This window comes from Vicugna pacos, chromosome 12, assembly GCF_048564905.1.
Source record: "Vicugna pacos chromosome 12, VicPac4, whole genome shotgun sequence".
NCBI classification, from domain to species: domain Eukaryota; kingdom Metazoa; phylum Chordata; class Mammalia; order Artiodactyla; family Camelidae; genus Vicugna; species Vicugna pacos.
Genome location: NC_132998.1, coordinates 45,410,725 through 45,436,971, shown reverse-complemented (window position 1 = coordinate 45,436,971; position 26,247 = coordinate 45,410,725). Strand labels below are relative to the sequence as shown.

Sequence of the window (26,247 nt, the reverse complement as noted above, 5' to 3'; positions counted from 1 at the left end):
TACTTATCAAATTGCTGGGACAAATGACTAGTTTTATAATCTACAAACTTCCAGGAATGGTGGTATAGAGCACAGTGGTTAAGGGGGAGCGTCAGGGAGGAGTGGATTACAAGTTACGCCTTTAGACAGGGTACTAACATCACAAACTTGAAAGGATGTTGTGAAATATCATTGAGATACTGAATTTAAAACACCTAACATAGTACTCATTAAAAAAAAAAACGAGTTAGCTGTTCTTGTTCTATGAATTTACAGCAAGGATCAGCAGACTTTTCTTCTGTAAGTTACTGGATAGTAAATATTTTAGGCATTGTGGGTTACGTGGTTTCTGGTGCAGCTACCCAGCAGTGCTGTTCCAGCCCAAAGGCAGCCTCAGACACTACAGAAACGCAGGGCAGTGTCCCAGTGTCACTTTACAGAACATGATGTGGGAAGCTTTAGGCTCTCACCCATAGTTGGCAGACCCCTGATTTAGAGGCAGGAATATGGCATAGTAACAGTGTCAGTTTGTAGTCAATTTGTTATAAAACAGGTGGCTATTATTATTGTCACTATCGAAACTCTTATCATCATCTTCAAGTACGTATTACTCAGGTTTCTTCAATCCACTACCGAGGCGGGTGATTTCTTCTAGTTGGGGTGGCAGAAGGAGGCTTCCTGAAGGAGGTGAGATTTGAGTTAGATCCGATCTTAGCTAAAATTCAGCTAGTTAAAGAGAATGATGCTGTGGGATCCAGAAGGAGAGAAAAAAAGAGTCTAGCATTAGAGGCAGAAAAGGGTGGAATTCATTCGAAGGACAGGGAATAGACCGATGTGATTGAAGAGGGAGAGAAGATGAACTTGCAAAGGTAGTTTTTGTCTGAACTGGATCCTGTAGACCTTGACAGGTAAAGTTTTTGAGCAGGTGACTGTCACGTTTTAAGCAATGTTTCAGTATGAGGTGAGTAGGGGAGAGATTGGAATGAGAACCTTCGGTAGGTGGTCTGTTTGTGTAGCAGTGGGCAGCGTGCGAGAGAGGAACAGCAGTGGGAAGATTAAAGAAAGAAGGTTGTTATGGGAGACGGGGATGATTGACCTTTAGAGTTTTACAAGCCCAGGATGAGTCAGTCTTAACAAGGAAGGGAACTAATATATATCGAGGGTCCCCTGAGTGCCAGGCATAAAGTGAGGTTTTTGCATATCTGACTTCATCTGGTAATAGACCGGTTATTAGAACTAAGAAGCTGGTTTGCACGCTGACTGGCTGGATTCTTTTTTTTTTTTTTCTCCTCTTTTTTAAAACATGTTGAATTAGTGCTTACGAAGGGAAATCTAGGCGAAATTATCAGTCACTGACCTGTAAATCAGTGGGCAGTGGGGGACTTCTTTCAGAAAGCTGTAGACTTGAGTTTTTTAGCTACAGAAATCCTAAACACCATTTGGGCAAAGGTATGATATGTATTATTTCCTTTTTAAAATATTTTATGTGATGTAGGAAAATTTATGTATCTATATGGATTTATAAAACTTATGCTGTACCACTGGAGAAGTTTTCATTCATAACACACACACACGCCTCTAACCTTGTTAAGGAGTTTTAGGCAATATGTTCATTCTTATGGGCATGATCACTGAACAGGTCAAATTAAAGGTGAGAAGATGGAGATAGAGATACGTATCTGAGATACTTGGATAGAATTGATGGTTGAAATTAGGGATGATTTTGATGTCATGATTTTCAGCTACGTAGGCTGAAGAAAAAGTTTTATTGGAACAGATTAAGATGGGGAGAAGTCAGCTGAGATGGTAAAAGTCTGTTGATAGAAATGTTGAAAAGGATAATTTTCTAGAGGAAGAGTCTAATTTTGATTTTATTACAGTATTCAGCTTCGGATATATTCTATATATGTTTTCAATTTGGTAACTTACTTTCATTTATTCAGAATTCTCATCTTAGGAACTGTTATCTAGAGTTATTTTTGTAAGTATTACAGATATTAAAATGTGAATTGTATTCAGATGTCTGACCTTTAAAATATAATAAAAGGACACAATTTTCTTTCTTTTTTTTTCATTTCTTTCTTTTTTTTTTCCCTCACAAAAGGCAGCTTGATATAGTGGAAAGAGAAAAGTTCTGAAATCAGAACTGGCTCTCTTTCCAATTCCACCATTTTTAACCTGGGGCAAGCTACGTAACTGCACTGCATCTCAGCTCCATGAATAGTAAATGATACTAAAAAGCAGAAAGTGCTATATATGCATGTATTTGGCATAATATAAACCTTCTGTAGATGAAATGTATTGTAACCAGAAATCAGAATTCAGGAATAGATGCACAACCTTGGATTGATTATCTGTCTCCTGAATAATTTATTGTCTGTCTCCTTTGATTTGGATTTCTTGGTGAAGGAACAGTATACTTAAAAGAATAAAGACATGTTTATTTAGCAAATTAATGAGAATTTTGGTTCAGTGCCACAAGTATTTATTAAGAGCTTATGGTACAGCAAGCATTGTACCAGGCGTAGGAAATAGGAGAGTGATGGGGTCCAAATTGGCCTTGGAGAGCATCCTGTGCAGTGGTGGGCATGAAGGACATCTGAAGCCTGCCCAGTATCTACCAAGAGGGGAAGATTGACCCTAACTTCTTTCGGCTACACCTGCACTTATCTTGAAGAATGACTAGCAAGTGATCAGTTTAAAAATAATGCAAGTATCTCTTACTGACAGGGACCGGTTCAGGCTTTGTGGAGTTTGAAACTTAAATCATTTGGGGACCCTTTTAAAATCATTTGGGGGCGCTTTAAAGAAAATTATGACAAAATTACAAATATTATATTTGATGAAAATAAGCATGTATTTAGAATGAAAAAAGAATCATAAAAGAATTATTAGAGATTCGGCTGTCTTCCTTCTGAGCTCTCTTTAGGCATTTAAGCAGAGATGCTTATGTAAAAAAATTTTTTTAGAAATACTTCCTAAATTTAATGAATTCTTTGGAAAGCATTTTTAATAGCTTATATATATTAGCCAGAAGCATTGTTAAGCATGGAATTCTGAGCAGGTGAGATTTATGTGGAAGTGGTTAGGTCTATAACATTTTAAAATGGTTTATTGGTTTTCAGGCCATTTGTTCAGTATAGATACAAGTTCTTTGGAAATGTTAAACTGTCGGCCTGCACCTGAAGTATTATGATTACCTCAATTAAGATGATTAGGTTTTCTCTATTATTATTAATTTATTTTTCTTTGTAGCCCAAGCTGGTGGTTACAGCATCGTTCGGCATTGAACCTGGAAGGAGGGTAGAATACATACCACTTATAGAAGAAGCACTGAAAATAGGACGACACAAGCCAGATAAAGTTCTCATTTATAATCGTCCAAACACGGTAATCTGAGTACCGAATTTGGTTCTTGCTTATGGTGATTCACTAAGGATGATTCTTGTTGACTGTTTGAAAGGAGCGCTTGATTTATAAACCATTCAACAACTTCTAAGCATCACTATTTTTGGCAAAAAAATATGAATGATGTTTTCTGTCTTTATTAAAAACTAGCTTAAATCCAAAAAACTGAAGCACAGAAATACCCAGTATTAATGAATTCGATTCTGTGTATAATCTATTGTGGTATCATTTATTAATTTAAATTACAGCTATAATGATAATGCAGTTGATCCGTGAATAACACGGGGGGTGGGGGTACCAGCCCCCACACAGTCAAAAATCTGCGTGTACTTTTTACTCCCCCATAAACTTAACCAATAGTTTGTTATTGACTGGAAGCCCTACTGATAACATAAGGAGTCAATTAGCATGTGTTTTATATGTTATGTGTGGTATATACTGTATTCTTATGGTAAGCTGGGCCGGAGAAAAGGAAATGTCATTAAGAAAGTCATAAGGAAGAGAAAATACATATGTAGTACTGTACTGTATTTATCCACACTGTTAAGTTTCCATAGTCTGTTAACAAGATGAATCTAGTACCTGCATCAGTATTGTCTTGTATGACACAACACATTGCAGGTGTTGTACAGATTACTGCCACTAGACATCAAAAATGAAAAGATAAGGTGAAAAATAAATTCATATTTATTTACAGGTGTAGTGATTCATGCATGGATAGTGAGGAAGTAGTAATATGGTTGCTTTGTGGTCGCCCAGCCTGTACCCTAATGAATGACTTGCTAGACAGTGTTTACGGCATGCAGTATACACTCATAGTCATAATACAGTACTGGGGATATTGTTACATTTTTAAAAACTACTTACATGTGATGATAGGCTGATCTGCAGTTTTTCCGATTACCAGAGGGAGAGGCATACTGTACAGTAATTTTTTGAAAGCAAAGTTATGAACCAGTGAGAAAACTAACACATTAGTAATTTCATATTATATACCACTCACCTTATGCCTATGTAAGGATAAACTAGTATCTACATATATTATACACATTCATGACATGACTTTTTCTTAATTCTTTTGGTATTTCTAGGCAATGTGATTTTCTGTGAGTTTTTCAAATCACTAAAATCTCCAAAAATATTTCCAGTATATTTACTGAAAAAAAAAATCAGCATATAAGTGGGCCTTTGCTGTTTAAACCCTGTGTTGTTCAAGGGTCAACTGCACTAAGAAACACTGGCAGCTTACCATATGATTTTTAAGGCACTCCATTCATGGATAATTTTTAAAATCTTACTGATAACTCTATGAGTGAGGCACTATTCCTATTTTAAAGAAGAGGGATCCAGTGAACAGAGAGATAAAGTCACTTGTCCAGCTAGTGTCAGGGTCATGATCGGAATGCTTATACTCGATATGCATAATCTCTTGGCTACCCAGCTTTGTGGAGAGGTGTGATTAATTTGCATGTAAAATGTCTTTTAAAAACTTTAGAAAAGATATTTGGTCTGGAAATAATGTTTATGAAAACAAAATATGAATATTCTAAACAGATAAATTATTCTTTGATCAGTGAAGGAAAAAAAAAGCCGTCTAATGCATCAATGATGATATTTTACAGTGCTTTTTTAGTAAATTTGCCCTAATGAACACCTCATTTCTACGTCCAAGCAAGTCTCTAGCTGTTTATAATGGGACCAACTTGGGTTTCTAACACATTAAAAGTTTTTGCAGAAGTAAAACGGCAAGCGGGCAAAGAGTCATGTGTAATTTTGTGGACTCTTGAGAGGTTATCTGCAGAAAACACTTAAATGACAAGATATAAGAACAGAGAGCATTAAAGCTATGTCACTTTGATTACCACCTAGCAATTCCCATTACCACATTAAATTCCCGTGCAGAGGTTTAGTAGTCTGTGATTCATGAACTACTACACTCAATGATTTTAATATTTTTACTGTTGAAGAGTTTTCAGTTTCTTTCAGGTGACCTCCAGCATATTTAAAAAAAAAAGGCTTGTTGCTGTTCAGTCAGGGAACACAAAGTCAGCAATAAAGAAGGCTTTGGGTAAGAGGTTAGAGGAAGCGTAGGAACACACACACACACACACACACACACACACACACACAAGTGTTTATGTGACTGTGTATGCTCTGTGCACACATACATGAATTCATGTAGAATTTATAAGAACTCATGCTAGGCCCAAGTTAAGTACTTTCAAATACTCCTTATTTAATTCTTACATTCTTACAAACCAGTGAAGTAGATGCTATTACTAGCCCCATTTTATAGGTGAAGAAACTGAGTCACAGGTAGATCATAGCCCAAAGCCATAGCTAATAAGTGGTGGAGCTAAGATTTGAACTCAGTTTCATGGCTTTTAACCAGCAAGATATACCCTATTTCTTTTACTTTATAGACCCTCTAGATATGGACATGTGAATGTGTCCTGTTCAGATATTTCTAAGGCACATATCACCTCTTTCTTCTTAATAGGTAGCCATCCACTCCCCCTCCCCCACCCATAACTGGCTCACTTTCCCTCTTTCTTTTTCTGGAGACCTTTCTCTCTGTTTCTGACTTACCTTTATTTTAGATGGATGTCTCTTGTCCTTCATATCTGACCAGGGGTTGAGGCAGTAATTAAGCCCAGCGAGTTGGCTCTGCTTTGAGTTTAGAGAGGTACAAAATTATCAGGTTCAGTGATGCATCTCATTAACCAGGATTGCATTTTGCCAGAGGAGATAAAAACCTGGCTGCCACTCCGAAGCCTCAGGCAAGCAATGACAGCATCCAGGGCAGGTCACATCAGTCACCCTTGGTGCTCCCCCAGTATAACATGTAAGAGTGATTAACAACTAGGAAGGACATGTCTATAGAAGTAGATGAGTATATGTAAAGCCAATGTTGATTTTCCCCCTCTCTTCCTTTCATTAGATCTCCTTTACACATGCCTCTATTTCTTAGCCTGAGGAGTAACCATTCATTCAAGGCCTCATGTCTTTCGATCTGTAATTATTTTTGAGATTCCTCATTGACATTTTTTATTACGTAATGTGATGAATTTTTCTAGGTCCTATAATTGTGATGTCAAAGGCTTGCTAGTTTGAAATTAGTTGTGTTTATCTAATACATAAAAACAAATGGAAATATACAATTAGGTCCCAGTGAACTATTTTTATGTATCTAATTGGCACATCCAGGGAACTTCCAGGGTGAGGCCGGAGAAACCAGTTGGACCTAAAACTTCTCCTTCATGGAGGTCAATTCAGATTGTTGTCTCTCAGTGTGCTCATGCATAGAGACATCATATTTGTGATGTTATATTGATCTGTTAGTTTGTAAATGTACTCATTTAAATATGTGACCCTTTTTTACAACCCTGATTAATATATTAAGAGACCTGAGAATGGAAGTGGCCTGGCTTTTCTAAATCTCTGAGTGTCAGGGGTCACCTAGATGAGATGAATGGTTACATACATTCTCTAGGTGGTAAACTTACCTTCACAGAGGGCTGTGTAGTCCTGCCTGTGCCTATGCTAACAGGTTCACCAGCTATAAACTTCCTGATGTGTCATCTTTTTTTTTTTTATTATTTTTTTTTTTAAATTTACTTTATTGTGGTGAGAATACTTTTTTTTTTTTTTCCTGATGTGTCATCTTGAGCTTGTCATCAGAAAATAACTAGAGATGTACTGGGTCTTAACTCTAAATAGCTGTAAGTCCTCATTAGAGTAAGTTTTCCATAAGCTACTTACATCATCTAGCTGGCTTTTGAAGAGGTCTGTCTAACTTAAGGTGTATCTGTCTAATTCATGGTTCATTATTATTGTTAAGTTTACAACACAGAGCTTGGTTCTAGGAGCAAAAAAGGAAACAAGCATTTCTACCATACTAACCAATAACCTAGATGGAAGAAAACTCATATAGTATTTTAAATACGTCATATCCTCTCATTAATTTTCAAAATTGATTTTTGTTCTCGAAAAAGCAAAAGAAGATTTATCCCTCACTCCTAAAAATGATTTAATACTCTCTCAGTCAGAAATATGGCCACAGTATTACTTCTAAATGGCCCTTGTATAAAGAGAAATTTTAATGGGTTAGTTGAGATTTCACTGTGAGGACAGTGGATTCCAAAGTAAAAGAAATAGGTTATGAAAAATACAAGTTAGTTTATGAAGTTAATAGTGTACATACATCTATAGAAACATGAACCTCTGTTAGGTAAGCGCTGACTTGATGAAAATGTGCCAGCATCACACCGAACTTTTTAAGATTATCCCTAAGTTTGAATAAAACATTTTCTTTTGTAAGTTCAGTTGAAGCCAACATCAAATTGTTGGATTTTTTTATGAACATTTATCTTAACTCAAACCCTGAGATATTGAGTCATAAGTCTGATATTTAGTGTTGTATAGGCCTAGATTTCAGTCAGATGCTCAGACTAATGCAGATTTAGCTACTCTCAGTCTTCTGATTTAATCTCCTTTGCTCAGTACATTTTCTTGTTTTTGTTTTTTAGGAGCCGGTTCCTCTGGCTCCGGGTCGTGACCTTGACTGGGATGAAGAGATGGCGAGAGCACAGTCACACGATTGTGTTCCTGTTCTTTCTGAACATCCACTGTATATTCTCTATACATCTGGAACTACGGGGCTGCCAAAGGTATTCACTCTCCCAGGGATAATTATACTGGCGGATTCTTTTGCACCGAGACTGTTTGATTACTGACTGAAAATGTTTGCAGACTTTACCTTGAGGTTTAGACTTAGGTACTTTTTATCTTAAAGAAATGTTGTATCTGAATATAGAAAAATATTCATTATATTTAACGTTAAATGCTTTTTCCCTGTTTCTTTCAAAATCTTCACAAGTATCAGCGATACTCAGTTGCTTTAAGTAAGCTAATAAAATGAATATAATTTGATTGAATATCAGTTGGTTTAATACAGATTTATAAAGTGTATTTTAAATGAAATATTTTTATTTTTTCAACTGAGGTATAACTTTGATACAGTATGAAATTGATTTTTGATTTAGGGGAATCCAATTCATCATTATAAACGCAAGTTCGAGAATTGGCCTAGACAGTTTGAACAACAGGCAATTTATCTGGAGTATTGAACTATTTGATTTGCAGCGCTGAAGACACTCAAGGATTTTTAAAATCTTACCATGAAAGGTGTTTTCACAAAGCAAAGTTAAAAGCATCAATATTCATGAATGTGTCAGATACGAGACAAATACTTCTTTTACCTGGTATCTCCAAACAGTACTGTTTCTCTAGACAACTTCATAAAGGCTTGTGATACCATCTTCCTATTCATCTCTATTCAGGAATCCAATACACGTTGAATCATAGAAGGTTAGCGGGGAAACGGACTTCCACAATCACTGGAATCCTGCAGGGCATTGGCTTCTTTATTAACATTAGATCTCTGTAGCATCAGAATTCTGAAACACAACCTGTTAATAATCTTAAAAGAGTGATCCTATTAGTTTAGATTTTAAAGATGAAAATTAAGATGCTTTATATAAAAACTTGCTTGTGAAAAAGAAAACATTTGGTAGGGGACTGTGTTCTCTCTGAGTACAGAGACCATGTTTTATTGCGTTTTGGTCTACCGTCATGCATTGTGGGTAGTTGGTACTCAAATTTCTGTTGAGTGCGTAAATAAATTAATGCATATACATAAAGGTGTTTGTGTCATTGTAGAGTCAAAGCCCTGTGATTGTTTTTTAAACAACTCTAGTCATCTGAAAAACAAATATTCCTTACAGTGAAGACTCTAAGATTGTTAAGCAGTCCAGATGATCTGCTGGATGCAATCCTTATCCTTCACTTTTTGCAACTCTGCATTATGCACCAGCCACGTAGAGTCCAACTGAACATTTAGCTGTAAAATAAAAGGGGACTCAGCAGGTTATAATCTAATATAAAAGTATCAACATGAGAGGAAACCACTGACCCTGAAAACATAGTACAGCCTAACCAAATAAAAAAAAAATCACTTGAGCTCCTTAAAAGCCTGAAGGAATCATATGAAAACTTTCGTGCTACCTCAAGACTTTAAATCACTCTAAAATTCACTGTGGCCTGGGTGGGGAGCCACATGAGAGGGCAGAAGAAGAGCTTGCCATCAGAAATAGAATTAATATACAGAGCATTCAATCCCAAAAGTGGTGGTTCCAAATAAGGAAGAATCCTCGGTGTTTCAGGTTTTCTCTGGGTCAGGAAGTTCTTTTCGGCTTTCCTAGATGCCCAAACTGCAGATCATTTGACATTTCAGTCATCCTCATTGTCTTCCTAATTTCCGTCTTGAAGATAATCTTTTTCTATAGATTGGAGAAGGCTTTAATTGTTTAGACATTTCTAATCACATTAAATTTAGCTCAATTCAATATGCATTATTGAATGTTCATTAGTTGCTAAAAGAGATTAAAAAATATGAGTAAACCACTGTCCCTTCAGTGTGGTTGGGTTGAAATATATATGAATACAGGTAATGTAAGATAGACTGTGATCTTTGCCCTAAGAGGGCAACACGGTTTCTCTCTCTCGTGGAAAAGATGAGATTGAGTAGTGTCTGAAGGTTTAAATGTCATTAATTCAACCAATATTACTGAGCTTCCTTTTTAGAAATATGTCTCTGGCTTTCTTTTTAGAAGTTTACATTCTATGGCTGGACATAGGCACTAAACATATAAAGAGCTGTGCAATATGTGATGGGTTATGGAGAAGAATAAAGCCAGGCAAGGGTGATGGAAAGAGTGGGAGAGCTGTCTTATCAGGGAGATGTCAGGAGGAACTCTTGACCGGCAGACATTTGAAGGATGAAGAGTACTTCTTCATAAAGTGACATCATGGGGAGGAGGACATTCCAGGAAGATTGAGTCAACATTGGCAAAGGCAGGCGCGTGTAAGGAAGGTTCCAGGATGGCTAGTGCGTTTGGTACAAATGAAGAGAGAAACGACCAGATACGTAGGTAGGGGCCAATTGCATAACATTTAGACAAGAAGTTTCGGTTACATTCTGTATGTAAGGAATGCAGAGCACTAATGCTTCTTAAGAAAGAGAGAAAAATATGAAGGAAGGTTAAGTCCTGCAACATTGTGTTGGGAACATAGGCAAATACACACAGTGGAATGAAGGAGATTAGTTTTCAGGCTGTGTTTAGTTGAGGCCAGCAAGCTTATGAGGGAGCAGTCAGATCTGGTTCAAGGATGGGAGTAAAGCAGTGGAGGAGTCCAAGACTTTGAACCTGAGAACATAGGAGGATGGTTTTGAATATTTTTCTAAACTAGAAACACAGGAGAATGGTTTGGGGTTGGGAAAACTGGGAGGTTTTGGATGTATGGCCTATAGTGTGTCTTTTGGACATTAACATACAGCTGCCCAACCAGTAGTTGGAAGTAAAAGCCTCAGTCCAAGAAGTACATCTGTGGTTGGAGAGAGACTCTTAGGAAGTCAACAGTGTAGAGCACTGGTGTTTAAATCATGAGAGTGAGTAGGTTTTGCAAAGTAGAACATGCAGAATGACAAGAGAAAGTAGTCATTTCTCAAGGTCTTTCAGAAATATCTTCCTCATCTCTTAGGTGGACTTTAGAATTTCAGTTGCATTGAAATTGTGCATTGCCAACAAACCTGGATGCCACTTGTTTTATTTTACTTTTATGATACTACTTTTAACTTACTTATCTTCATAACATTGCACATTCTGGGAGGTCTTAGAATATATTTCATATGTCATTGAATCCACTAGGGCACTAACCTGAAAATTGGGCCACAGTAGGTCCCCAGAATGTTTGTTAAATAGTCTCTTACTTCTCCAGTGAGCTCCCAGGCATCTCTTTATTTGTAAGATTCTTCCTTTATTTTTGGTAGGTATAGTCAGGATTAATAGGATCTGAATTTTTAATATTGGGGTTCCCAGAAGTACAGGAAAGGTGAGCACAGAGCACACCTGCATTTATGAAACATTTAAATATACAATTCATTCGTCATGTAGTTTGTTTTCTTGATCTTTGATCTTCATGAGGAAAAATAATATTGTGAACCCATAAAAATATTCTTAAAATGCTCATTTCCCATAGACACATATAAGCCACACATAACACAGTCTGTTCTTTGGTTAGAATTTGCAGGTATATTAAGTGCGTATTTGCATCTCTGCATCTGCCAACCCTGGATTTGTCAGGTTGCTGTCTGACAGGTTAATCTGTTAACTGCTGCAAATATTCCAGCCACCACAGCTGAGCTGCTTTGCATACATTTCTGTCTTGTTGTGGGCTTCTGTCCTTTTGGATTGGGTCCTATATTCACATTACTTCAGAGAACTACACAACAGAAGACTCCCTCTTCGTCCAGATGGGGTGTTGTTTTGGGAGTGGGGGATTTACTGTTGGCCATATTTATTTTCTTCCAGTTTGCTATCATGGAGGCAGGGTGAACCCCCCCACCTCCGCAAAAAAAAAAAAAAAAAAAAATCAGTGCCAAAGGAGCACAAAGGAAAAGAAACCAAAAGCAAAGGATTGGAAAAGAAGGCATGGCAGGAAGGTTGTAGGCAAGGCCTTTTGTCCTGCTGTGTGTTTATATAACTCGCATTATCTTTTACTCTTAATTGTTAGATGACTTATTCATATTCCATACCCTAGAAAAAAATAAGAGAAAGTCAAATAATAATTTCAAAAACCCTGTAGACTTTTTTTTTTCCCAATCTGTGGTGCGGTTCTCGCAGTTAAAATGCTGAACTTGCCACACCTTTGCCCTTCATCTCACAGTTGTTCAGACCCATAAAAAATTATACGGCTGCTAAAGTATCCTCCGCAGAGGCAGCTTCAGAGCCGTGGGGAAGCCTGCAGCCAGAGGCTTGACGTTTGATGAAATATCCCCAATGGAGTCATTCCATTTCTGCTAATATTCATTAAGTTCTGTTGTTACGGAAACGACAGGCCAGTCAAGAAACAAGCACCACTCGGAGGGTTGGAGTACTCAGATGTATTACGCCGGCGGGCTCAGAGGGGCTTCTGCTCTGAAGCTCTGAGCACCTCCAAAATGTGCACATGAGGTTTTATAGGGTAAAGTACAAGTTTGGGGTATTCGGCCAATAGGCATGGAACAGCTTTAGCAGCATTATCATCACAAAAGTGGAGGCGGGGCGGCAGCAAACCAACATTCCAAAGCCAGATATGTATCTTTGAAAATCCAGCTGGCTAGCAAAAAACATAAACAGCAAACCAACACTAATTAACTTAGATTTACAAGTTAGTCCAGCAGAACTCAGATCAGTATTCCAGTACTTAGACTTGTTAGTCCAGCCCAGCCTCTCCTTCACATTCGTAGACCTGTGAGTTATCTTGTTAGACCAGCCCAGCTTTTACTTCACACTGTGAGTTTCAAAGGCTTCTCTTGAATGAGAAAGTGTAGTTTTACAAGTTATGATTTTCATACCTGTGCTTATTCACTCAATTAGTCACTCATTTCATTGGTCAGCAAATGTACTAAATGCCTATTCTGTGCTGAAGATACAAAGTCATTCTTCTGGCACCCAGAATAATGGAGGAGACTTAGCAGTAGGTAGGCATTGTTAGTGTCCCGAGGCTCAGAGGAAGTTTGCAGATCCTGGGGCCATGGAAGTGGAGGGGAAGGCTTTTAACACAAACCGTGGATTTGGACAGCTTCCAGGAGAGGTGGCACTTTCACAGTGTTGTTAAGTACTCGTGTGAAGTAGGACTAACCAGGTGTAGTAAAAGGGTGGGGGTTCACTCTAGAGAGTGGGAATATCATCTGTAAATCCACTATATAAGGCCAAGAATATTGTTGATGTGTTGGATTTTTTAAGTAAGCAGAATCATTCCTTACGTTTTTCAACTCACTGACTCCAACCATCATTTGGTGATGAATCTCTTTCCTCCGGGTAAAATTTTTATTTCCCCTTCTTATTTTGTTTTTTCTTAATTTGTTAGCCTGAATTGAGACATATATATACATATATGTGTGGTGTGTGTGTGTATGTGTATATATATATACACATATAAAGTACATCCATACAAAGCATATGCATGTATATACATGTGTACATATAGACAGTACACGTGTATGTCAGTGAATATATATTTTATGTTTGTGAATATGTGCATTTGTCTTTTACAAGCCTTTATTACAGAGTAGGGTGATAGAGGGCTTCAGTTTAGGAACTATGAAGTTTTGTCGTTTATCTAGACATCTTTTTATCCGAGTATTTAGAGATTTGCCATTCAGATTTTCTAGATCAATTAAGAAAATTTTTTCAAGGTAAGACAACCAAACTATTAATCTTACCACATACCTCAGTCTTCATTCCTCTTCTGCTACAACCCGTGTTATTCCAACCATATTTTTCTTAATGTTTTGCATTAATGGCCCCATTTTACATTAATGGCTTTCCTTGTCTTCAAAAGCAGCTCATTAAACTGGAAATCACAAAGCACCAGCTGCTATCACTGTCCTGCCATTCCTGAGTGATGAATCATCAGCCTTTAGTTTTCCTTGTGTGGGTTGCATTTTTAAATACCTGTATACATTAAAAGTGTTATTTTTCAAAGAGCACCTTCATACTGTCTTCTTTCTTATATCTGAGATAGAAGTCACTGTCATGTCTTTATTTGGGGCACAGAGTGTTATTCCCACCTGGGTGTCTTTCAAGTTCTCCAGAAAACTAAGTATTGTGGCGGATCCTACAAAAGCCAGGACGGTATATTGGCAGGTCACAGGGCTTTTTGGAAAATACATTAGGTCATCATCTCATGTCTTTACTTTTAAGGTAGAGAGGGTATAAGTACATAAAGCAAATAACAAAAGATTCAGAAGAATAAGATGCAGCATGCTTGTGTTTTAGGGGTAAGCATTGTTGTTGAATTTTTGGACAATTGAATAATTGTTGTATTTTTATCTCATATTCAAGATTTTGAATATACTTTGAAATGTCATTTTTTTTGTTTCTGATTAATTTTTCCTACCTAGAATAGTTGTTTTTTTATTTTATTTTTTTGAGCATGGTTTATGTGTTTTTGAAGGCTAAACAGGGTTTATCTTTTGTATTTTAATGATCATTACCTGTAAAATGTGATTATAAACAAGAAACTTTATCATCTCAATTTTAGTCACATATTAATAATATAATAAACTATTTTTAAACTGATTTTTCAATTTTGTTACTCTCAAGCTTCTTATAAAAGATCTACATTGAGAATATGAAATTGTGCAGTTTTTTCCTACACCATACCAAATACCCAGAAAATTGAAAACTGCCACCTGAATATTTTAGAAGCAAGACCAGATTTCATGAATAGAGTCTAGATTAATGAATGGAAAATGATGCTTGATAAAAATCTTTATACTCTTTCTTTAAAAAAAAAAGTGGTTATCAAAGACCAATGACAAGAAGGCAGTATGGCTTTTCTGTCTCCTTTAACTGAATTTTAGTTGTTTTTAATGACAATCTTTGATGATAACCTCTAATTATTTTGATGTTTCTGCCTTTTGTGTTATTAGCACAGGGAAAAATTTAAAAAAAAATTGCTAGAAATAAGGAAATAATTTTGTTAATAAGACATTAAATTCTATCCTGTATAATTTTAAATGCTTTTTCATGCATGGTCTCATTTTATAAGTCTAGCTTTTTTGGGGTCAAATGGATTTAAGTAGCTACCATTTTATAGACAAAGCAACATTGGTAAATAACCTCTAAAGAAGTATTCACTAGAGAGGTAAACAGAAACCTATCTTTTAAATTATCTCCTAAATTTTACAAATGAATTACTACTCATTTATGTTCTCCTTAGGCTTTTATTCCTTTCTGTCCCTTGCAGTTGATTAATCTTACCCTCTGTATTATTTAATCTAAAAGTTTACAGTTACAATGATATTCAGAATTATTGAAAAAAAATGACCTCTAAATGAAGGGACAGGCAGTTGGAGAGAAAATTCTAAAATATCTTAAGTGAAATAATGACTGATATTAATTATCACTGTCTGCCATAAATATATAGATAATATATTATCTATGAAAAAACCTCACTTTTTATCTTCTGCCAAATGAACAACCATTTTTAAGAAAGAGTGTTTACAAATTGATTTAATATCAATTTCATCAAGATATTGAACTGTAGGAAAAGATCTCAATAGGGGTGACAAATTAGCAAAAATCATGGAAGACAGTACAGGATATAGTAGGGAAAGAGCTGCTCAGTTTACATGGGAAAATGCATGTGTGAAATTTACTGTCAGGGGCTTAGGATTTCTAATACCCCTAAGGCGATCAAAAGAGCCGGCTGCATGCTAACCATGTCATACAACCTGGAAAGTAACTATCAAATGCCAACAAAGCTGCATGTGAAATATGCCAAGAGACCAGGTGTTCTGCTGGTAGATAAAGTGCATTCCACAGCTTGATGCCTATGTTTTATTAGTGGTACCCGAGGAGAGCAGCAATTTTAGTAACAAACAGAAGGTCAACTTCTTTTTTCATTCTTCTGATTCATGTATGTGTGTCATAGTCACAGAGCTGTACTAAAAAGGTATAACTAGTAGCACCTTCATTATTTAGGACCATGTGTGCCCTTTTAGGTAAAATAATTATTTTCTTCACAGAGTAATGATAATTGCTCTAATAAGAGGTGATTGAAAATACGTGTGAGTGTCATATAACTTATTTCTTACCAAGCATTCACCTTCTCACTCTGAATAGTCACATCATAAAGTCTTTTTGAGCCAATGATGATTAATGTTTATAGTGAAGCAATAAATGAAATTAATTGTTGCATTTACCATCAGTTCTTATTTATGATGACTATTGTGCCTAGTTTTCAAATATTAATCTTGTATTAACATTGAATACGTTCACTGTCAATGATAGCTGCTAGAAACAGATTCGTGAAAGCTATAGTACTATGGTGTAACAGTCCTTCCTTTTGCCCAAAATGTTATGTAAGGCAAATCTGTCAGCTTCAGATCTAACTCATCAGGGTTGATTCCTCAGAGTTTCAGAATTCATCAGTAAAGAATTGCTCAGCTCTAATCCTGTGGTAACATGACCCCAGGGTAACAGTGTAATAGGATCCAGTTAGAATGTGACTGTTTCCTCTAAGCATCCTATTATTATTTAATAAATTAAGGAATAAACATCCTTAGTCTGTATCTTAGGCACACAACTACCTTTGACCTTTCTGTGCACTTAATTTTGAGAGTTCTCGTTTTTGTTCCTGAAATACGTGTGAAGAACGTAATGCTGATAATTTATGTTACCACTAGAAAAAAATTTTATTGCCTGCTCTTCTGGGAAATATCATATTTTCTTTAGAAAGTCCAGAATGGTCTGTGAGAATGGATTCTACAGATGGACTGATATTGATGAATTGTTCTGTGTTTATTACTGGAAGAGCCAAAGAAATAGTGATTCAGATAAAATTATATGAAAGCCAAATAATCTGTTACCTATAGAATAAAAAATACTTTAACAGGAACGTTTCTTAAGTGGATAGCATGAAGATAGAGAATCCTTTAACAAGTTGTTTATTGATTTTAACTTCACTTTTTCTCTCCTTTAGGGTGTAGTGAGGCCCACTGGAGGATACGCTGTCATGCTAAACTGGACAATGTCTTCTATATACGGACTTAAACCTGGAGAGGTGATCCCGGTTTTAAATTCCCATTACATGTCTTCTCTCTGATTAAGATGTAATTATGCATTTTATTACGTTCTTACTGTTTAGGTGTGGTGGGCAGCCTCTGACTTAGGCTGGGTCGTCGGACATTCCTATATCTGTTATGGACCTCTTCTACATGGAAACCCAACGGTTTTATATGAGGTAATAATATCTAATTAATACCACATATAAATAATATTTATTTTACCAACAGTTTTTGAGAAGTAGTCCTAAGTAGGAACAGAAAAATATGGATGGGGGCAGGGAGCATTTTTATACCTTCTTTCAGTTAAAAGTATGATTTCATAAGAGAAAGGCATATATAGCAAAAAATAGACAACTGTCTAAATTGTGTTGAACAAAGCTATAGAAATTATATTCTGGAAAAATACACACTAACAAGTTTGATGTCTATCCCTTTCTAGAATATATTATTGAACTGATACTGATTTTAGAATCTTACAAAACAGCCATCATAAAACAAACAACAGAATTCACCTTTTTGTATTCTTGTAGGATTAATGGATTTTCAAATATATGTTCTTGATTTTAGCTAAGTATTTTTGGTGGTTTCTGATGATAGCTGTATGTATAAGGGAGAGAATAGTAGACTGACCAGATTCATAGCTGAATAAATAACCACTTTAAGATTCTGTTGCATAAAAAAAAAAGATTCTGTTGCATGGACTGATGTTATCCAGGAATAATATTTTTGTGTGTGTATTAGAAATCTCAGCTCTTACGCCTATTCTATTTAATTTTATCAATGCCTTGTACAAACACTTAAAACACATACATATCAGATTGTAGGAGATCAAAATTTGAGAAGGACAGGTGGTAGTTTGCTAAATCAGTATATGAAATGATCTTGGACTTTTGGGGCAAAACACACCAGATGGGAAAATATAGAAATCTTTACAATCTTATATTTATATTAAAAATAATTGCAGAAACGAAGTAAAGGAAACAGGTTGGTTGCAGTTTATGTGGTTAAATCCCTGTGTTATTATAATTGTCCACAGTTCAAACATCAGTAACTTACTAGAAAGCAGCTGGATCAAAGGGACTAGGGGGATAATGTCATACAAGGAAGAGATGAAGGAATTATGAATGGTTAGTCTGAAAAAAATAATATACTTAGTGCCCATATATGGTAAGTTATTTTTTGATATTTAAAGAGTTGCCATATATAAAGGGAGTAGTGTAGTAATATGGAGTTCCAGAGACCTATATTTTGGAAATAATCAGAGAAAATTTAACTGTCCTTTAGTACAATAGGCAACTTCTCAAATAGAAGGCTCTCTTAGTGTCTCAACATCAAGCAAGGAATTTGGAGAAGGGAATTTTGTATGTGGGATGTGGATAATAGTATTAGATGATGTCAACATTTTTTACTGTCTTAAAATTCTGCAACTATATGATTCTGAAAAAAATTAGAGACTATTCTTGGTCTTCGTGGGAGTGTCCTAGTCCTAGTCACCGTTTAAGGCATTAGCTTTCCTTCATTTTCAGCTGACTGGTTTTCTGTCTCTGAAGGTTGAGAGATACTAAAGCAGACTTTGACACAAGTATTAAACCATCAGGCACTACTCCACATCTTTTACACTATGCCTTAGTCCTTTGTAGACACAACATGCATTGTAGTGTTTGTAATAATTAAAACATAAAATAATCTTGACAAGTCTGTTCCGTACCGAAGTCCTTGCAATAGAATAACTATTTTTATTAAAGCGGTAATTCCCCTTGAAGTAAACAAAATAAGCCTCAACACTGAATGTTTATAATGAATTGTGATATTGCTAGCACAAATGTGACAAAGCCAAAGGTGTCATTATATTCATTAGTATTTATAAGTATTAATCTGCCTGTTGAACTGAAGTACATATAATTTTTGTGCATTTACCATTGGCCTTTTATTGTTTATCAGGTTTATTACAAACATGATTTGAGCACCATGAAAGAGGCTTGTTGTTTGTCTTGGTGTGTTCAGGAACAGTGTAGATGCTCTATAAATAGTTGTTGTACAAAAGAGTGATTTTTTTTTAACTTTTAAACCTTATCTGTGCACCTTGGTTTCTTTCCTACTATTTGTAAACATCTTTAATTCTCTCTGATCACAAATCAAAGCCTTTTATTGAGACTTTTGCACCTTTCTGTCTATCCCATCTTTATTTTCTTCTCCACTAAGCCCCTTGAAAAACATCCTTTCCATACTGTCTGAACTTTATGTTCTTGCAGTTTCACTCCATCCCACTGAAGTCCAGTTTCTCTCCACATCACTTCATAAAGCTGCTGTATCAGAGGTCAACAGTGACTTCATAACTGACAAAGTCAAAGGGCCTTCTTCAGTCTGATTTTATTTTCTCTCTTAGTGGCATCTACCCTGCTGACTGTTGCCTGCAGGTAATTCTCCCTGCTCCCTTGAGCTCCTGGCCCTTCTGTCTGTTTCTTTTGTCTGGCGTGACTTTCCCTCTGTCTTTGTCTGGTTAATTCCTACTATCCTTGAAGACTCTGGTTAGATGTAATCATCTCTTGAAAATTTCATTCAGTATAATTTCTAGAGTCATAAGAGCTATCTGCTTGAGACAATCTTTGTTTCATCATGGAAGCATACAGTGGATATTTAAATAAGATTTTCTTTTCTATCATAGACATATAGCTTTACATCTTCAGAGTAAAAACATATTGGAAATCCTGGTTGTCTGCTTTGGTTTCAGCTTCCTGATAATTACCAAATTTTCAACATAGTCCTGTTTTTCTCATTAAAACAAACAAACAGCAACCAAAAACCCCACAAAAATCTTTGATTCTTTTATCCCCTTGTAGTTAAAATACCCTCTCTTCATCTTTGAAGGCTTGCCTACACCCAGTAGCTCCATTTTCTAACCTAGAACGTACTCTGCAGTCCTCTCTGTTTGGCCTCTGTCATCATCATGTCATCATAACAGATTTTGATAATCTCCCTAGTGAGCGCTATTTCTTCAAATGCCAGCAGACATTTTCAGTCCTCACCATACTTGGCTTCTCAAAGTTTGAAAGTGTTGCCTGTTTACTGTGTCTTAGTCACTTTCTTCTCTTCTAAGGCACAACAGGCTCCTCCTTTTCTGAAGTTATTCTTATGCTCATTATGCCTGAAATTTTCCCATCTGTTGCCTGAAATATGTTCCTCTTATCCTTTAGAGCATAGCTCAAGTGTCCCTTCCTCAGGGAAGCCCTCCTTGACCTCTCTGACTAGGTCAAGTCTTTTTGGAGTCTCTCTTAAGCACCTTGCATTTTTCCTCTGTGGCTTATGTCATAGTTGCTGTCACACATTAGTTTATAGGCTTCTTTGATTTATTCACTCCTCTCTTCTCTAAACTCTGAGAAGGAAGGAATTATCTTAGTGTTTTTTCATCATCACTTCTCAACTCCTAGCCTTGTTCTTGACACATACTAGGTTCTCAATAAATATTTGTTAAATAAATGCCTGAATGAGGACATCAGAAAAAAAACACACTTGATTATGAGTACATACTTTTTACTCTAAGAGAGGAAAAAGTAACTCTAATATTCTCTTTACCAGAGAACTTCATAAACGAGTAATATGTTATATATATTTTTAATAAGCAAAGATTTATTTTTATTCTTTGACCTGGCTGTATTTAATGTGTGCAATTCTGGAAGCCAAATTGGACTTACCAATTAAAATATGCAAAGCAACTCTGAATAATTCAGTTCTCATTTTTGAGAGGAAGAAAAAATACCTTTCTAGAAACTTATTTTATTAATAGTGTGCTGATTGAAACAGACTTATCTCCAACAGCATATGGACAAAGACATATTTGGTAGAGCAGTTTTGTCAAAGAAGAGGAATGAAACACGGTACTTTAATATAGGAACTTTAATGTGTAAACAAACTTGGGAACCTGGTATGTATATGCAGGCATGTTGTGTGTTGGTAAATGATGGTTATACTCATATGTTTTCTAGCCTCTCTCTTCTATTTTGTATCTGCCTTTTTTTCCAAAAGATCTACCATGTGCTGAATCAAAACCCAACCCTTCTTTTCATGGGCAAACAAATGTCCGTTGGCCCTATCTTTCTCCTTACCTTTGCTTGGGTGCTAATGTACAAATGAACATGTATTTTAATTGTATAATATAGTGGAACTCAGGCTTCCACAATGGCTTCATGGGGCTGAGCAAGAAATCAGCTTAGTTGACAAGCATGTCCTCAGAGTAGTCCCTTATGATTCTTTTACTATCTGAGGCATCTGTTACATTGTCTTCTCTTTCATTTCTGATTTTATTTATTTTTCCTCTAGTTAACCTAGCTGAGGGTTTGTTGATTTTATCTTCTCAAAAAACTAACTCTTAGTTACAATTTTTTCTATTGTTTTTCTCTTCTCTATTTGATTTATTGCTACACCAGTCTTTACTATTTCCTTTCTTCTCCTCACTTTAGGCTTAATTGTTCTTCTTTTTCTAGTTCCTTGAGGTATAAAGTTACTTTATTTGAGATCTTTCTTTTTTTTAATGTCAGCCTTTATCAATATAAACTTACCTGTTAGTATTGCTTTTGTTGCATTCCATAAGTTTGGCATGTTGTGTTTTCATTTTTGTCTTCTCAAGATAACTTTAAAAATTCTCCTTTGATTTCCTTATTCATCCAATGGTTGTTCAAGAGTTTTCATATAATTGTGAATTTTCCTATTTTCTTAATGTTACTGATTTCTAGTTTCGTTCTACTGTGGTACTTGGATACTTGAAATGATTTCTGTCTTAAATTTTTAAAGCCTATTTTGTGACCTAATATGTGATCTGTCCTACATAATGTTTTGTATGCACTTGAGAAGAATGTGATTTTTCTGCTGTTGTGTAGAAAGATGTTGGCCAAGGGGTACAAAGTTTTAGTTACTCAAGGTGATTAAGTTCTGAAGATCTGATGTACAGCAATGTGACTGTAGTTAGCAGTACTATATTGCATACTTGAAATTTGCTAAAAGGGTTGATTGTAAGTGTTCTCACCACACGTGCACAGAAAAAAAAAAGAAAGAAAAAAGAAAATGATAATTATGTGAGGTGATGAATATATTAATTACTTTGATTGTGGTGATTATTTCATGATATAAACATATGCCAAAATATCAAGTTGTGCACCTTAAATACATACTGTTTTGTCAATTACACCTCAGTAAAGTTGGGGAAAGTTATGTAAAACTGCTCGTTTATAAAAATAACACAAAAATAGATTGTAATTTAAATAAAAAAAAGAGAAAAAGTGATCAATTTGGATAAGTTATTACCTAGGATAGAATATTAGTTATTAGTCACTTTACATCTTGGCATTAAGTTATAAACTGATTTTCATACTTGACCTTAATATGGCAATTGTTATATTTATGTAATAGCAGTCTCTTTGAAAGTCTTCAAGGAATGAAAACTTACTCTCATTTTACATCTGTTTGCATTTCACAAATTATTTCATAGCAGCAAGCTGTTTTAATAAACTTTTTGATATCCTTACTAGATTAACCAGGGCAGATGGCTGTCTATTAATAATTCAACAATTAACTGTGAAGATATGTGCTACATTCAGCCTTCTCAGGCAATAAATTAGTTAGTGGAAGTAGAGGATTTAAGACTGAATTGTGTTGTAGGAGCATGGTTGCAGGACTAGAAATACGAATATATGCGTTATTTAATCTTACTCTGCCTTCATCCGCCTATATGACCTTGGACCAATGAATTCAACCTCTTTGGGAATCCATTTCTTCCTCATTAAAACTAAAGGGTTGACACGTGTACTCCTAGTTCTGCATTTCTGTGAATCTTCTCCAAGTCAGTTGTTCTTTTTCTAGGATAAATACATTACTTGGTCACATGTTTTAATTGTTTAACTGTGGAATTAATTCCAGTTTCTTTTCATAGTGAGTGATGCTGACCTTCCAAACACATTTACTGAATAAAGACTTCATTCTAATTTAGTGAAAAATTTCAGTGTTTGTGTGGAAGCACAGCAGTTGAGACTCTGATAGGATGATTCCTGAAACTTCTACATAGTGGCCTCAGACAAATTAACTGCTCTCATCCTCAGTTTTCTCATCTGTAAATATCACTTATTAATAGTATCTTTCTTATGTGACATTAAATTGATTAATCCATTAAAAGACTTTAGGAGAATTGCCAGGATATAATATTACAATAAATTCTGGATGATATAAGCTGCTGATATCATTCAAAAATTTGAATTTTTTTATTTCCCAGAGTAAAATTCTACAGTATAAACACCAATTATTCATTCCCATGCAATCTGGTCATTGTAATGCTTGAATTTTCAGGCACCCCCTACGTTTCTTCTTTCAAAGGCTGTTGTACCCCCAACCCTGAAGCAGTCATCAGAGCGCTGGAGGCAGCTCCCTTTGGAGCCCATTAGTTCTCTTCTAAGTACAGGGCAAAGGAATCAGCACACAGGGCTGTGTTGAGCCTGCCATGACCAACTTTGAAGAATGAGCAGCAGAAGAATGATCTGTAAAATAACCCAGTGGTCTTTCCCCTCCAGAATCTGTCCTTTCAGGGTAGAACCTGTGAGTGAACTGAGAGTGGCCTTGAAGTCTTTCATCTGCAAATAATACAGTACATTTCATGGTTTGTCATTATTCAAACATTTATAACCCTTCACCTCTGTTTTTTGATGGGCTTTATCATTACTAATTTTTAAACTACATATTTTTGAAAACTTCAGAGTATTCAGCTTGGTGATATCTTACTGAATGTTCTTCTCCTGAATATATAGCAGGAAGGGAGAATTGAAATACCACTCTCTTTTCTTTACAGAATGATTCATGTAGAAATGAGCTGTGCACTCTCCTTCATTTGTATAAAAATCAGATAAGATAATGTATGTGAAATCAGTTTGAAAACTTCAAAGAAATATTATGATATGTGTATGCTTGTATGAAATAGGACAGTATATGCAATATAAATCTGTTAAAATATAAGAAAATATTGTAACTTTATATACATGGATAAAAACGTTAAGCCATTTCCCAGCATAAAAGTCGCATGTTTGAGAATACTGAGGATATTCCTTTGAACTACTTTCAGATTATTTTTGTACTGATCACTCTTGTTAAATCATCCCAGTGTTTCTTCAGTGTGCTTGTCATCTAATTCTGTGCTGCACTGGATCTGTAATCTCCATGAAGATATCCTGTGATGTATTTTCCATACGTGGACGTTCTGAATTCTTAGCCCCTCCCAGGCTTTATTTTAACAATGTAACTCTTCCTTGCATGTACAGAATTATCTTCTATTTACAAAAAATCTGTGCTTTCATCTATGTTCACCTGTTTTTCTCTATAGATTATTCCTTATTCAAGAACAGAGATTTGCTTCCTTCAAGCATAGAGTATGTTACTTCTTTTAGGACTAGTAACCACCATGTTGCTAACTAATACACTCAGTAGTCACACATCAAAGTCTTTTTTTTTTATTTAGTGGAAAATGACTTTTTTTCTTGTTTTAATCTAGTATAACAGCAATGTGCTTTTATATATGTTTGCAAGGAGAAAAAGACTCAGCTGTTGCTCTGATTCAAGTTACCTAATTAGATTTTCTCAATTGGAAAAGATGGTAAAGATGGTGACAGCATCCTCTAGGTCTCTCACATGACTGGTTGTTCAGAGATTTTTATTTTTGAGTTTATTTTTTCTGGTGTGTGCCTGTGTTTTATGGTAGAGCAAGCAAGTACAGCTATCATCACAGCTCTGTCAACAGTATTTATTGGTGCCTATTGTGAGCTCAACATCTTACTAGAGTTGATAGGGAAACAGAGAAAGTATCAGATACACTCCTCGCACTAGAAGCACTGGCAATATAGTCAAATAATTAAGATTAATTTAAAGGACAAAAAGCAAACAAATTGAAGATGATACTACCTAAGAAATTTCTTACAGCATATAGAAGATATGAAAGCCTTTTTTTCAGAAACTACATTGAGCCATTGCCAGTGATAAATATTCTACGTTTATTTCTTGCACCAGTTTTCATGCAATTTTCTGATGATAGAACTAAATGAGCATCAAAGAAATTAAGTAAGTTGTTTCAGGCCATGTAGCTTGTAAAAGGCAGAGCTTGGATTCTATCCTGGATCAAAAATCTGTCCACTAGTCCCTTCAGGGAAGTTAAGTACTAGAGTAGATGTGAAAAGCTTTGTGGAAGAGACAGTACAGGCAAAGATAATAGCTGTGATGGATTGAGTGTTGGGTGATAGAACCTCTTCTAAGCACTTTATATCCTATGTCTTAGTTAATTTTATCTATAAACCCATCTGGTAACTGTTTTGCATTCCTGTTTACAACTGTAGAAACTGAGGATCAGAGACAGTAAATAACTTTACCAGTGGTGCAAGCATGGGGGAGCTGGGATTTGACGCAAGGTTTTCTGGCTCTAAAGGCAGGGGGTTCTAGTCATAATTTAGAGATGAACAATTGGGAAACTGTTGAGTACTGAAAACTGTGTGACTGGAACTAGGGGATCAGTGATCTGAGCATTAAGGGGAAGTCTGGATATTAGGGTGTCAGGTGGATATTGTAAGACAGAGGTGAAAAAGGGAAATGAAAATAGCTTTTATGTCTTCAGCTAGGACAACTGAACAATGGCCAGTAATCCACTGAAATACTACAGTAGGTGCAAGGGCTCTTGTGGAGGAGAAAACAGTACTTTTAGTTTTGGTAATGTAGAGTTTAAAGGAGCTACTCAGACGTTTGTAGAATATTGGGAAGTCGGGTTTGAAACGCAGAAGAACTTTCAGAATTAGAGGTGTAAAAGAGTTAATGATTTAAGTCCCTAAGGTGATCAAGATATGCAGAGAGGTGAGGATTGAGAGAGGGAAGCTATATAAATTGAGAATAAGAAATTGGAGAGGCAATGGGAGAATCAGAGAAGCGAAGTGTCCTGAAGAACGTGGAGGGGAGGCTTTCCAGAAGATGAGGGATCAGCATTGCCAAATGCTACAGAGAAAGGTCTGGTAGGACAGTGACTGAAGAGAGATTTGGCAATTACGATGTCATTAATCACCCTATGAGAGCAATTTCATGGGAAAGTTTGTGAGTTCATTTCAGTTTTTAACATGGGGAATATGAACTTGTTTGAAGGTTGTTTATGGTAAATGAGCGTGTGTTATGGC

The 26,247-nt window shown here is 35.8% G+C and overlaps 1 protein-coding gene and 1 long non-coding RNA gene across 4 annotated transcripts in view; one reads left to right on the top strand and one right to left on the bottom strand.

Moving 5' to 3' along the window:
• Positions 1–26,247, top strand: part of ACSS3 (acyl-CoA synthetase short chain family member 3) — a 134,764-nt gene that overhangs the window by 51,472 nt on the left and 57,045 nt on the right. The window contains exons 4-7 of one of the 2 annotated variants that reach the window (XM_072973331.1): positions 3,235–3,369; positions 7,917–8,057; positions 16,981–17,061; positions 17,146–17,241. In XM_072973331.1, the coding sequence (XP_072829432.1) occupies positions 3,235–3,369; positions 7,917–8,057; positions 16,981–17,061; positions 17,146–17,241 (453 nt within the window). Of the gene's footprint in view, positions 1–3,234; positions 3,370–7,916; positions 8,058–12,153; positions 12,472–16,980; positions 17,062–17,145; positions 17,242–26,247 lie in introns of those variants that run through there. The other variant, XM_072973332.1, reaches the window with a different exon arrangement.
• LOC140700234 (uncharacterized) lies at positions 396–8,775 on the bottom strand. 2 transcript variants are annotated; one of them, XR_012078585.1, is made up of 4 exons: positions 8,649–8,775; positions 5,977–6,057; positions 4,255–4,307; positions 396–657 (listed from the first exon to the last, which is right to left on the bottom strand). It is a non-coding gene; the product is annotated as an uncharacterized lncRNA (long non-coding RNA). The 2 variants fall into 2 exon arrangements; XR_012078586.1 differs by lacking the exon at positions 396–657 and adding an exon at positions 3,076–3,271.